The 14,148-nt window shown below is 40.0% G+C and overlaps 1 protein-coding gene across 5 annotated transcripts; it reads right to left on the bottom strand.

The window, feature by feature from the left end:
* Positions 1 to 949: 949 nt before the first annotated feature.
* LACC1 (laccase domain containing 1) lies at positions 950 to 13,060 on the bottom strand. 5 transcript variants are annotated; one of them, XM_069010112.1, is made up of 7 exons: positions 12,820 to 13,060; positions 9,818 to 10,704; positions 8,980 to 9,575; positions 8,246 to 8,427; positions 7,604 to 7,769; positions 6,781 to 7,006; positions 950 to 6,342 (listed from the first exon to the last, which is right to left on the bottom strand). In XM_069010112.1, the coding sequence occupies exons 3-7, from the start codon at positions 9,545 to 9,547 to the stop codon at positions 6,168 to 6,170; spliced, it is 1,317 nt and encodes a 438-aa protein (XP_068866213.1). In that variant the 5' UTR covers positions 9,548 to 9,575; positions 9,818 to 10,704; positions 12,820 to 13,060; the 3' UTR covers positions 950 to 6,167. The 5 variants fall into 5 exon arrangements, with proteins under 5 accessions (XP_068866213.1, XP_068866219.1, XP_068866202.1 ...); XM_069010118.1 differs by having other exon boundaries at positions 9,818 to 9,995; XM_069010101.1 differs by lacking the exon at positions 9,818 to 10,704.
* Between the last annotated feature and the right edge of the window lie 1,088 nt (positions 13,061 to 14,148).

The raw sequence follows: 14,148 nt of genomic DNA, 5'->3' as shown, positions 1-14,148 counted from the left end.
TTCATGCAGACATGTACATAAATAGTAAGATGAGCTCTGTGGAAGACAGGCTCTTTTCAGCATAAATTGAGATTTAAGTATTTGTTTTAATTTGCAATGGTACTTTAGTTTTAAAGTTTATTTCAGATTACTCCTAACATTCAAAACAGGAAATTAAGAGCTGCTTCAGAAGTTGTATTGAAATCTGTCATCCTGAAGATGTTGAAACTGCTTTGTCTAAATCTTTACCCTTTCTCCTACAAGAACATTTCAGCTTGAGCAGTCCAACTTTCCCATTTTGTGGTGCCTGTATTTCCTAACAGACTTTTATGTGAAATAGTAATGTAAACTAATGAAGAGGGGTCAGCTGAATTTTGCACTTCCTAGCCAATATACACATAGTCAGTCCCTTCTTAAGAAGCCATTATTAAAGGAAATTAGAGAAATATAATTGCACACAGAACAAGATTCTAAAACTATGTCACTCTGATGAACACATCTACTAGATAAGGAGAGTTCAGAATTATCTTTAACTTTCCCAATCTCATGAAAAACAAAAAATTTCTACTGACCTAGCCCCCAAAAACCTTAAGTGAATGTCAGGAGATTTTTCTCAAAATATCACCACCATGGCACAATATTTTTCTCACAATGTCATTTATGTCAGCACCATATAGTCTGAACAAAAGCTACGACACAAACATCAGTATCAACTCTGCATCTGTGTTTTTGCCATGGCTAGCATGGAGTTACATGAGCTGGGATGTTTCAGTGCTGGGGGAACTCATGGATCCAAGCTGCAGTGTAATTAAGGCAACTGAGGAAGATCTAAGTATTGAATACAGCAATAAACATCCACAAGCCTAAAGGAGCCTCTCTAAGGAGTTTCTTGATTGACTCACTTTTCATGTCCGGCAGTTTTTATGGGGATGATATAAAGAAGAAAGCAGAGAGTCAAAATAAAACCATCTGCATGACCTAGTTTTCTTTAATGAGAATTCTATGAAGCACTTACTAAAAGCACATATTAAAACCAACTGAAAGTGTTTGAGTCACCTGTTACAATTTTGTTTTTAGAGACGAGTTTTTTGTGATTCATTCTTGTGCAGGAAAATCAAACTCACATATTTCTAAGAAATATAACCAAAGCAGAACAGAAATGTTTTCCTTTAGCTGCAACATATGCTTCAATATTGCTTTAGGATAGAGCTCAGTGCCTCAAAGAGAAATGCTAAGGTATTTATTTCAGATTGCTGTCATTGGAAAAATCACTTTCAATTGAAACATCTGACCAGAACTATGATTCGCTGCCTAAAAATATTGCATCACTTGAGAAATTATACATCTTGAAATATAAACACTGTTTCAGGCTCCCTTATAAAATGCTTGTTCAGTTTTACCCCTCATTTTTATATTGCAACCTATTTATTTCAGATGTTTAGGCCTTTGCTACATGTAGAAGGGGAAAGATCAGCAAAACAAACACAGTAGTTAGTAGTTGTGAATTACATTTGCACAAGAAGAGAGAAAATGAACTCTTAGCTAAAATTAATTGTGAAAAGAACTTAGTTCAGTCACATATTGATTTTTGTCTCAGATCTCTTTTCAGTTGCAGGAATCAAATAGAAATCCATGCCACGTCCTTGCTCCCCTGACTGTCAGAATTCAGGTTGCCCTGGAGACATGATGCTGCATTCATAGAAGAGTAAGAGAGAGAACTCAGTTCTGTTGTCCTTTGGGGACCATGCTCCCAAAATTCTTCTGTGTGTCTCCTCTCAGCCCTGAGAGCTTGCAGACAGAGAGCCTAATATTTGTAATGTGAGATGCTACTGTAAATTAAACGCTTACTAATGAAAGATCAGAGGGATTCACTTAAAAAAGCTAGCTTCCTATTTCTCTGCATGCCTTTGGGAAATACATAATCATGCTTTTTAGCAGCACAGCCACAGGCACTGTATATTTAAAGCAAGCACAACAGCAAACTCTGCGTCTTATAAAAAGGTGTTACACTGGATAATGATTAGTAGCATCCTGTATAGAAGAATATACTCAATTAGGACAGTTTTTAAATCCATGTACATATCTATCCAAGTCATTCATCTGTAAGCACTGGATAGTATATGCTGGAAATGGAAAGTAGAACAAGCCAGCCTCACAGGCAGAGGTTGTTGTCAGTCTTTGGAGGTATGTAAATCCCTCAGCAGGTCAATACATTATTTCCTCTGTCACATACTACTCCTGTCAGTGCACTGTCCTGTTAATATTGTTGTACAAGAGGCTGGAGTTCAGGAAGGACTTTGGTACTCAGAGAACAAAGGCTTCACACACATGACATCAAGGCAAGCGCACACGCACAGCCCTTCTGGGCCTCAGGACAAATGAGTGCAGCTCATCTCCCTTTGCATCGCCCAGCAGAAAATTGAGCACGGAGTGGAAATGAGGACAGCAGTGAGGGAATCTAGGAATACTGACTTCTTTGCTATGTAAGCCGGAAAGTGGGAGCTCTTTTGGAAACCTGTAAAATGGGAAAGGTTTGGAGGATAGTGATAAAGACCCTGTGCTGAGAACAAGAATTTTCACACTGCTGCTAAAAGAAAAGAAGGCACATGCATACAAAAGAAAGCAGTATTGGTGCTGCTCTGAGCAGAATGGCATCCATGTCTTCCAACCCCCTGTGACCACACTCACAGTCCTCACAGGGCAATTGTGAGTGGTGATGGACAGAAGTACAGCGATGCACAAGAGATAAGCAGCAGGAAAACAACACAAGCAAAGACACCCACTTTGCAAAACCATCTTAATGCTGGGGAAAGGAGATGCTTTCCTGTAATTGAATGCTTGTAATTTGGGAGCGACTGCATACTTGTGAGTCAAGATGTGCCCAAATGCTTTGCTGAACGTCCAGGTCCATGGCTTCTCGATTTGTAGCCAATCACAAAGACAACTGTCAAATGCAGAACTGCCTTGCCTCCATCCTGTCTCCTCGGGTTGTCAGTAGAAAGAGACTAGCAGTCACTGATGGAACTAACCTCTACAAATGCATTAAAAACATTTTTCATCTAACTTCCTTAATAGTTTTCACCTTTGCCATACCTGTGGCAATAAATGCCATGGTTTGGATAAACATTTCACTAATTATCTCAGGCTTTGATCTACGCCTCTGAAGTTTCACACTGCTTCCCCAGGCAGAAGGCTGTGCTAGAGCTGCCCTCTTCTACTGGAACAGTGAATCAAGCCTTTCTCAGACATGTTTTAGTACACTTCATTCAAGTATATAATGTGAATAAAGAGGCCCATATTAAGAATCTACAATAGTAACAAATGTTAATTGCACAGTAACAACCATCAAAACCAATATTCAATGTGATCATGTCATGTGCTCTCCTCAGGGCACACCATTATCATAATTAATAATGTTATATAATAATAATAATAGGGAAAATACAGCTTATAAATTCAATAAATATTAGGTCCCTAGAGGTGGTGAATCAGGGGTGATGTGCTTGCCTCCTTCAGTAAGCAACAGGAATGAAAAGTAAATAAATAGAGATGTGAAACAGCCTAGTCTCCTTCCTATCATGCCCTTCCTCTAAACTTTTATTTTTTTAATACCAGAATTAAAATGCATTTGTAGCAAGGACTTTTGAAAGAAGCTATGATTCAGAGCCTACCCTGACTTGGGACTGACCCTTACAATATTTTCCTATTGGTCATGGAGTTCTCCACCTCAGTCATCCATGTGCAAAAGACTGTTTCTTCTCTTGAAAGGTTTACAGTCTAGGTAATTCATGTAAAAGAAAAAAAGAACAACTGTGTTAACGATTTGTCTTCTAAAAGGTGAAGCCTTTGGTGTTTCTGCTCCTTCTGATATTCTCTCCAGCTTGCACAGTCCTACCATGACCTGTAAATGGTATTTTTCTAAACATAAAATCTCTACAGTAATTCTTGAGCAGGTAAGAACAAGCCAGGGCTTACTATCAATATCATATTAGTGTGACTTAATGTACTGTTGAGCATTTGAACCGTGGTAAGTAGCATGGCTGCAAGGTCTTCCTACTTACTGCAAGGATTAATGCATTAGTTTGAAACCATCATTGAGGTGAGATGGGATAACTGCAGGCACATGGGCCCCTATGATGCTTCAGCTGTCAAGTACCTTGCAAAACCAAGTAACTCAGCTGTTTTTGATGGCATACCCTTAATCCAAAAGGGAAGAGGGTTAAGTGAAGGGCACTGACAGACTGCTCAAAGTTTGGCTGAGCTTCAGGTGCAGGGACTGAAAGCTATGTAGTGCTACTGCCCCTGTAGCTGGAGGAAGGATACCTTATTCACCTCACTGCTATGTCAATCAGTATCCATAAAGTGGTACAGGTATCAAGGCAAAGGGATAGGACTAAAAGGTGAAGGTAGGCTGTTGGGTTGGTGTTTTTACCTAGTGCAGCAAGATAAGCCTGTCAGTGTCCATACAATTATACTATCCTATATTTAGAACAAGTCAATAATACACGTAATGCATACCATACACACCGTTAGCTGGTGTGCAGCCATGCACTTAGCAGCTCTAAATTGAGCAGTGTGAGTGTTGCCCCTGCTGGATCCTGTGCCTCCAGTCTGAAGCCAACTGAACATCACCACTGTGAAGTTACAAGGGAAACTGACAATGCTGAAAGCAATGGAGCTTTAAAAAGGTAACTGAAAATTGTCAACGACTGCAGTGCTACAGCAGCAGAAGAATAATATGTCTGAATAAGTAAAATGGGTGGCAGAGGATATTTTTTTGTAGACGGTTACAGTCAGAGAAAATACTCAGAGCCAGGCTCTTCTCTGAGAAATACCATTCACAGTAAAAGGAAGTTTATTTTTAAATTTTCTGCTCTTCCTGAAAACAAGGAAAGCTCCAATTCGATCAGCTCCGAATCAAAATGAAAACAGATTATTCTTCAAGCACAGATATTAGAATAAGTTGGAAGATGACTGTAGAGGAAAAAGTAGCAGCGTGTGCTGTGCGGCGCTTTGCAATCCGCATGATTTGGACCCACATCCATTCATCCATCCATCCATCCATCCGTGCCTCCAGGATGGAAGTGCAGCGTGGGCGAGCACTGACCTCTAGTGGGTAGAACAGTCAGACCGGGGAAAGCTCACGGAATCCGAAATGGAAAGTACGTCATGCGCGCCGCTGGCCCAAGGCTTGTGCTTGGCACCCCTGCAAGCCGCAGTCAGCAGCACAGCTTCACTGTTAGCGATCGCTCACTGTCTGCGTGTCAGAAAACATCATGTCTGTTGTAAAATCTGGAGGCTTTTTTTTTATGGCTAAAAGAAAACAGTGCACACTTAGAATTTGCTTTGTAAGACACAAAAGTCCAACTACTGGTCAGTAAAAATACCTGAGGATAAATTCACAGAACTTTTTAGATATTTATTTAATAACTTGGCATTGTTGAGACTGTGTCAATGACATTATCAAAGCACTGTTTAAAGAAAAAAAATCCTAAGGAGACATGAACATACACATTATAAATTAAGATTTTTCTGCAACCAAAAATTACAGAATGGTGAGAGTTAATATATTTTCAGTATCTGCCCCAAAGGAGCCTGCTTGCTTCTCACTTTCAAGTTATTTTCCATAGGAAAAGTCCTGTAAATATTTTGGAGTTCTTTAATCCAAAGAAGAAAATTAATCCAATGCACAAAATTTTGTAAGGCTTCAGCTGAAACTATCAACGTTGGGTGTCTCAAACAGGTAATGTGCAATACTGGCTTCCTTTCCTGTATTAGCAATGTCATACTTAACGTCATTCAGCAGTCTCAACCAGAAGCTAATGAAGACTGTGTTTTTTTGTGCTTCCATCACCTTAAGACAGTGAACTTTCTGTAAAATGTTTGGTCAAGGAGGATCCATAAACTTGGAGCTTGTATGTGGGTCTTGTAGAAGGATTTTGCCACTGGTCTGGGTTGTCCTTGTTTCTTGTGCATGCTGTCTCACACAAGAACTGTTGCCCTCACACCATAGGTACTTATTCTTGCCTCAGAAAGGCAAGGAAGGGAAGGGGCAGGAGAACCTCATGACCCATGAATTCCCTACTGCAAGTCTAGGAAAGAGGAAGAACTTCTATGAGGAGACCAGGATGCCAGACAATGCAGCAGACTTATTATCTAAATGCTGTTCTAGAGTAAGAGATACTGTCTCAGTCTTTGATTGATATGAAGCCAATCTGTGTCCCAAAGTTAGTGCCATCACGAAAGTGAGAGTAAAATTTTTCAGGGTGGCAGGCAGTACAGAAAGTGATATTTTGGTTCTGGTCTGTGATAGAATCATCTTGAATGTTCTTGGGAAGAATCCCACCTCTCTCAAGAAGAATCCTCAAAAAAAAAAAGAGAAACAGAAAATAATATTTTTTGTACATCCTCACATTCCATAAGGCACTATCATTAAGGCAGAACCTCAAGTACCAACTGAACAAACTGTACCAATATTGTGACTGGGGCTTTCATTTGCTTTTCTTGTTACTTTCTTTCTGTATTAGAATAAAATAATTGCTGTCCTGCAACCTGTAAAATCCCATTAAATTTGAACTTTTGTCTATAATCCACAAACTAACAGTATAACAATAAAAAAAAGCTGAAACCCAGAAAAAGTGAGTAAATACCATTAATTCAAAGGTATCCTTTCTTGATCTGCAAAGAACTAGAGAGTACTTTGTTGAGAACCCTCACCATATTAGTGCTGAATAATACAGGATCAAAATAATTATCAGAAATGAATGTGGAATTAGTCTTTTGTTCCCTCAGGAGGTTTACCTTGTTGCTCTTCTGATATCAATATAAGGATTTGCAGAGTCAAACAGTCTCACACACTTTGGATCAATTCTGTGAAATTCTTTTGCTGATTCGTGAGGAAGTTTATAGCAGCAAGGTCCCACAGATGGACCCAGCACCACAAGGATATCTTTCATGTTACAGCCATATTCAGATACCATAGCATTTACTGTGGCCATAGATACTCCTAACAATGTGCCTTTCCATCCTGTGAGAAATGAGAGGTTGAAAAAAAATTGGTATAAATTTTCTTTTAAATTTTCTAGTAGCTAAAAATATATGCAATTATTAAAGGTATAAATTAGGAGGTGCATTTACACCTAAAATTAAATAATTATATCCAATAATAAATTAGCTTCGACACCCTCCTTTCGCCCTCCCCCCCACCCCCAACATACACATTAACAGCTATCAGTTTTCTGATATAATTTTGTGGAGATGGAAACTAGAGGGAAGTGTTTAGATTAGAATTCCAGAGTACTTTTTCCCAAGTGTCCTGGAATGGGCAGTTCGAGCATATCTCACAGCTCCTCTGTGTTTTAAACATTGAAGTGGGAATGCAACAGACATACGTCAGAAATTAATTTTTATAATATGGTCAAAGTATTTTAATGTTGTTTTAGGAAAAAAAAAAACAAAACAAAACAGGCTCAGCCTAGAGAGAGTCTATTTTTTGGAATAGATAGAAGCCAATTTTGCACTTGGGCATTTTTTGGAATATAGAGAAGAAAGCCCAGCTTTGATTTCTTGTATCTCAGTTACAGTGCCAGGAAATCTTTGCATTGCACAGGGAGTGCATTCCTACCAGAATGAGCAGCACCGCAGGCTTTTCTGACAGGATCAGCAAACAGCACGGGTATGCAGTCAGCACCTGGAGCTGCCAGAGTGACACCCTTCTGATTCGTAACTATTCCATCATAGTTGTCAGGCTCTGTCTTTCCCATAATACACACAGCATTAGCGTGATCAATCTGTCAAAACAAAACCAGAATGTGGACAGTGATATGGCTGCAAAACAAATCAGCTCTGACTAGTACAAGGTTTTTTCTTCGACATGAAACACTCTCCTGCACTAACTGATTACTTATGGAAATCAGGTGCTCTCTTATTGAAATGCCATGCAGATGTACCAGTAGAAAGCCACTATAGAAGCGATGGTGTATTTTTCTTTTAGGAGAAAGTGCTCTGATCATTTATCTGATTATTCTACTCTGTGGTAAGTTAAATGTTCGAACAGACTTGGAAGAATCAGTGCTGCTTCTCCATATTGGCCAAAGGACTGATAGTTTGGATGGCTATTCCCCCAGATAAGATGCCAGCATAAATGTTTTAATTGTCCTGCTTATCACAAGTTCTTGCCGACAAAGATAAGTGTAATGCCTACAATTTAGCCAGTGATACATGAATATCTGCGCCATTTACTCAAATCCATTGTTTTATAAGATACCTTGACTCTGTGAAAAGCCTCTGGGTTAAATCCTGCAGCATTAGCTAGCCGGCGGAGATTTTCTTTAACAACGACTTGTGGGTCCCTCCGCTTGCAACTGCTGAAGAGATTGCAGGAGCTTAGAGTTGGTATGTAGGATATCCCACCTGTCCTTGTGGTGAACCCATGTAAGAAAATATCATCTGGCAAGGCAAGAAAACACAACAAACAATTGCTTTCAACCCAAGACCAAGCCGGCTATTACATGGGTTTATATTGAAGAGACCTGGAATCAGCCAATCAAGTAGAGTATTGCTTTACCTTGGATTTAGCTGTGGCATTTAAATTTAAGGATTCCTAATTTCCTTCTTGCTCATAATCATGCCATGGCAGGGACACTGAGACATCAGGCATGTCCAGGGCTGCAGACCAGGAGAAACTCTTATACTGCCTTTCCAAATGATGATGGTAGCTCTCAAAGTGTGTCATTCCCACACGGAGGGGAGAAAATGTTATGGTCTGCCCTCATTAAAGCCAGAACCGTCTTTCCTCAGATCATGCCCAGGCCTCGCTAGCCTTTTGCTGTATTTCTATTGACACTTTCTCCCTCTTACAGACATGATACTACAACATCATATAGAGTTAGTTATTTGATGCCTGAAGGCATTTCCAAATCTTACCCATTTTGCAACTGCCTTGAAGGAGTATGCTTGGTAACAGTCTCTGTAAAAACAATTAGCTGGAACTCTCTTTACCTGGGATCAGGGAAGATCTGAGGATGGTGAGCTCCCCTTTCAGGCTTGGCAGGCTTTCCAAGTACATCTGAATCTCACTTTGGATGAGTGCCACATCCTGTGAAGGAAGTGTTTGCCCTTCATGCTGAGGTTCAGGTATCTGCAGGCTTTCACAGTCAGATACCACCTGTAAATCCTCAAATTCAAACTGGTAGACTGCTGTAAAGAGATGGTCTATATATACTTTCATTAAGTCTCTTCTTATGGTAGGGAGAATAACTTTAATGATGCTCAGGTCTTTTTCATCTAGTCTCTGTTTGATAGTGTACAAAGCAGCAGCTGTAGTCTGAGCACATATCACCTCCAGTCTTCTGTTCAGACTCTGAAAACCTCTCAGAGCTGGAAACAAGAACTCTTGATCATCTTTCCTTTTACTCCCCTGCCTCTGGCAACACATGACATAAACACACAGAGCATGGATGGAAGAGCATTTCTCAATGGTTTCCAGTGTGTTGTGTAGTAATCCTTGGATGTTGTTCTGCAAGTCGGCTGGGAGGCTGAACAGATCTATCAGTACTGCTTCCACCATATTACAGGATCTTTAAAGGCTTCTACAACTGTCAAGTAGTAACAAAACATGAAAAACAAACAAAAAGGCAAGAACAGCACTGTTAGTCCAAACATGGAATCATGTTAAGGCATTTAATTCAGTGATACTGCATAGAGAAGGTACATAGTTAATTACTGACTAAGGCTTTCCCAGCTGCATCAAAAGAAATTCCAACAAAAGAACTAGTGGAAATGGGAATAATTATGTATTTATTTAAGCATTTAGGTATTTCCCCACCACCCCACCTACCTCAGCTCTTTCCCACGTCAGGGATGATGAAAGGTTGGTATATAAGATTAGATTTATTGAATCAATTAACCCTTATTAGCCTAATGGATCTTCTTAACATGATTGATGGGCCATCCTCCAGCTTCCATGATGCAAACAAATGCAGACGTCCCTTGGCTTCCTGGGACTGGAGGAGTTTCTGTAACAATTTATTTGGAGGTGTTTAACATACTTATGGCTGAGATGGAGCTCATGTCTGCTACCCCTCCTAGCAGTAGGGTGCTGAGCTGTCAGGGCAATGACATTTTTTCCTGCAGGCCTTCACAAGACCTTTTGTACTTCTCCTTTTGCACTTCCAAAAGTATTGACTTGCTAATTTCTGACTTCTGTGTGAAGGGGCACATGACCATGATAGTTCTTTTCAGCACACACAAGAACTCAGCACAGGTTACAGAAATTTTACCTAGTAATGAAAGAAGTATTTAGAACTAAATTAAAGTAATAAAATACTGTGCACAACTCCCTGGCTCAGCTTTTTCACTCTGCTAGCTGCACTCTGCTCTGAAATCAACATGTGTTAAGCTTCTCCAATATCATCCTATCATACACAATCTGTCTTGTGGCCCATGGTGTAAGTGGTTTTGGTGGTTTGTTTTTTCCCTTTTCTGAACTCTGTTGATCCAAGCCCAGCTACGAAACTCGTCAATCCATGTCTTCCTCTCTCTGTTGCTATGGGGGCCTGTTTTACATATCCTCTCAGAAGTGTCTTACTTTGTTTTCTCTCTCTCTGAGAATCTTTCCATTTCCAGTGCAGGCATCCAGAGGTCTGGAACAAAAGGCTAGATTCCTCTGCTTTGGGAACCTCGAAGACCCCTATTCAGATTTCATGACTAAGCACTGTGCTTGACCTAGAAGAAATATATACACCTTTACCACCAGTTTTAAGACCCCATAATAATTTAGAGTACTTTTAAACACCATCAGGGCTTTTTTTGGCACAGCAACAAATTGTGCATGAATATTAATTTACTTGTAGGAAAATTCTTATCTTTGCAGGAACAAGGAATTTGAGAATCTTTTAAGTCTTTGAAATCAGTGCTCTGCTACCAGAGCTAACCACATCAAATAATGCCAGCACAATTTTCATGCCCCAAGACCTCATTCTCCTGTAACCACATGAATGTTCTGGCTTCACATCACATCATTATCCTGCAAAAATACTACTTGTGTGTGTACTTGAGGCCTATCATTATGGCAGATGTGATGTACTCCTTGGCATTTCATGGTTGACAGTGGATTCCCAGAGTTTCTACACTGAAATGAGAGGTCAAAGACCTTTGTGGTTTTAAAGGACAGCTTATTTAGAGAAGGTTTTACAGAAAACATTCTGTGTTTTCTTCATTGTTCTTTCCCCCAGACTGGAAGAAAAATAATCCTGACTGAAAATGATGTTTTCATTTCTGCGAATTGAACACTTACAAAGATTAATTAGCAACTATCAAAACAGGTAAGCTGAAAGTATCAAAATGTGATAGCAGATAAAAGCAACTGCCAAGGAATTTATGACCCTTGATTATTTACACATAGCTGATAATGGATTTTAGAGGAAAGAGCTTGCTAAGAAAACAGTGCTGAAACAGACTGATGCCAAAGACCATGACTTGGGAAATCAGAGCATTTCCTTCCCTACCCTGACACTCTGTGGGAGGCCTGTCTGAGTGTGACATGATCCCAATCAAGGCATAGCTAATAGTCCTAGGAAAGATAGTACAACTGAGAGGCATAGTGCAAAAACAGATTATTGCTCCACTTCATATATGTCAACAGTGGAAGGTCACTAGAGTTCACTGATGTCCTTGTACTTGCCCAGAAAAATACCACCAAAGAAAGGGTGGAAGGAAAGTCTTTGATGAGGGACAGGTAATTGCCTACATTGTTATTAAGTTGTGTATGCACTGCAAAAACTCCACAGGGGCAATTATTGGGATGTACACATAGGAACAATGGGGCTGATTCACCCTCATATCCTTCCAGCTTTGCATCACAGAGTCCTAGTGAGGACAGCGGTGTCACAGTAAATTTGCTTACAATCATAGCCAAACTGACTCCTCTCTAAGTTGCTCCAAAAATGCCCTTCTCAAAATACAGGGTTGCCAAGCACAGCAATGTTTTAGCTTATGGGAAATGCATATTCAGGTTTTCATTAACATGCTGTACAGCCCCAGGGTTCCATCGAAGCCTCATCAAAAAAAAATAAGTACATTTATTAAGGAATAGATTGTTTTAGTACACAATTCAAGACAAATACTTGCACAAAATGGAAGCCAAGGCCACCCATTAGCTATTTTCTCACTCCCTGAAACTGTCAGTACAAACATTTGGAGGTTAATAAGATTTTCTTGTACAGATATCAAGAAAAAATAGATCAAAGAAAATTATCAATAACTATATGAGAGGTGAGGAAGGTAACAAGAGCAAAAAGTAGAAAAGCAAAGTGAATATAGAAAAAGAACAATAAAGGAAATAAAACCAGGCTGCAGAGAAGAGACAGCCCCAGGTAGAAAAGAGATGCAAAAAAGCAATTTTCAAGAACCCCAGAAATCTAATTCTAAAAGTTCACTGTTAGCCAAGACAAGACTGCTGACAATTTCCTGCATCTTTGAATCCTGCTGGTCATCTTATCTTAGTAGAGAACTGAGAGAACAGACATAATTTTTTGAAAATTAAAATGGCAAGAGATATTTACCATGTGCCAGAGAGAGATGCCCTGAGAAAGAAAACAGGTCATTGAAGCAGCCCAAATGAACAGAGATAAGAGCACATGTGTAAAATTTCAACAAGAGCAAATACAAAAAAGAAAATCCAAAAATCGGGAGAAAAGAAATACATTTAAGTCTCTTAAACTGGATTAAAATAAAACATCCTTCCTCTTTTAACCTAGGTTTTTTAGGCAAGGTTGAAGAAAGAGAAATTGCCACATACAACAAAAATACTGTGTTTTCCTAACACAGGAGTTTACTTACACAGGTGGACAATCCTTTTAAATTCTGAAAGGTACCATCTGATAAAATACACAGACATTTCCAGCTTTATATATCTCACTTCTTTCACTCTCGGAGCTGATTTGTACAAGCTGGAAATTCCTATGCTGTGTAAGGCTGCGTAAGGCGAACCTGTATTTCTTCTTTTCGACGGGGCCCTGCTTTGCTGCTGCTGGGCTCCACCGGAAAGAACAAACTGTTCCACAAGGCACCAAGACGATTAACACGCGCCGGGGCAGCGCTGAACCCGGAAGCGGCGTTACCCCTGCCGCGATCACACCTCCTGCTGCAGCAGCTTTGCACAACCCCCGCCAGCCCACGAACGCACGGCGCAGCCAAACACGGCAACCACACAAAGTTAAAGGAAAAACTTGTGCAGAGAGAAGGAGTTTCCTCTTCTGGGCTGTAGCTGCGTGTTCCAGTGAAGAATTTGGCAGCCAGTCAAGAAAAAGTATATTCCGGACTTAGGTTACACAATGTCAGCTTTTGGGGCCACAGGCCCCAAATGAGGATGGCAATTTCTGCTTGTAGCAGTCAGAAATTAAACAGAGTTTAGTGAAAAGGTCATAATGCTTTGACAGGGCAATGCAAAGGTTAAAAGGCAAGCAAGAAAATGAGGGATTTACATCAGGCTTTGCGCAAGAATCAAATGATAATAAATGCATTTCCTCAGCTGTGTTAAAATCATAGTCATGACTGTTAAGTATATGACAATGGAAGAAAGGAGCAGGAAAAAAAGAACGGTAATTTTTTAATGGACAGAGGAATTAATAAAGTCTGATTTCCCATGAATCACTGTCTCCTGTTCCTCCTTTCCCTGCAACTACAGTAAACCTACATTTCTGCCGGGTCCAAAACACACATAGGGAGCGCTCTGCCATCTCCCCTCCTGCTGTTCCTTTCAGCATGTGCTGGACAGAGGGATGAGAGCTGAATCCTGGTTCTCCCTCCCAAAGGGAACCGATGAGGCTGTCTTGTCCTTCCGCACCCAGACATCTCTTTCCCTGAAATTTGCAGAAATCGGTCATCTCTGAGGCTTTCCACCCCACTGCCAAATGTGACTGAGCTAGGTCATTAAAAATGAACAGGAGAACTACTTGGTGGAGAGAAACCAATGCAATCATTTTCTTTCCTTCAGCCAGACTAAGGAAGCAAAACTAATTGCTGGGGTTATTTTTGGTGCAGAATGCTGAGAAGGAAAAGGTCAGAAAATATTCAGGGTACAAAACAATATTGAAAAATGACAAATTGACATCTCTGGCTGAAATATTATATTCAGCTTATGCCACTTCAAAAAAGGGACAAAATAAA

Source organism: Aphelocoma coerulescens, chromosome 1, assembly GCF_041296385.1.
Source record: "Aphelocoma coerulescens isolate FSJ_1873_10779 chromosome 1, UR_Acoe_1.0, whole genome shotgun sequence".
In the NCBI taxonomy this organism is placed as follows: Eukaryota; Metazoa; Chordata; class Aves; order Passeriformes; family Corvidae; genus Aphelocoma; species Aphelocoma coerulescens.
Note: the sequence above shows the minus strand (reverse complement) of the source record. Positions and strands in the feature narration are given on the sequence as shown.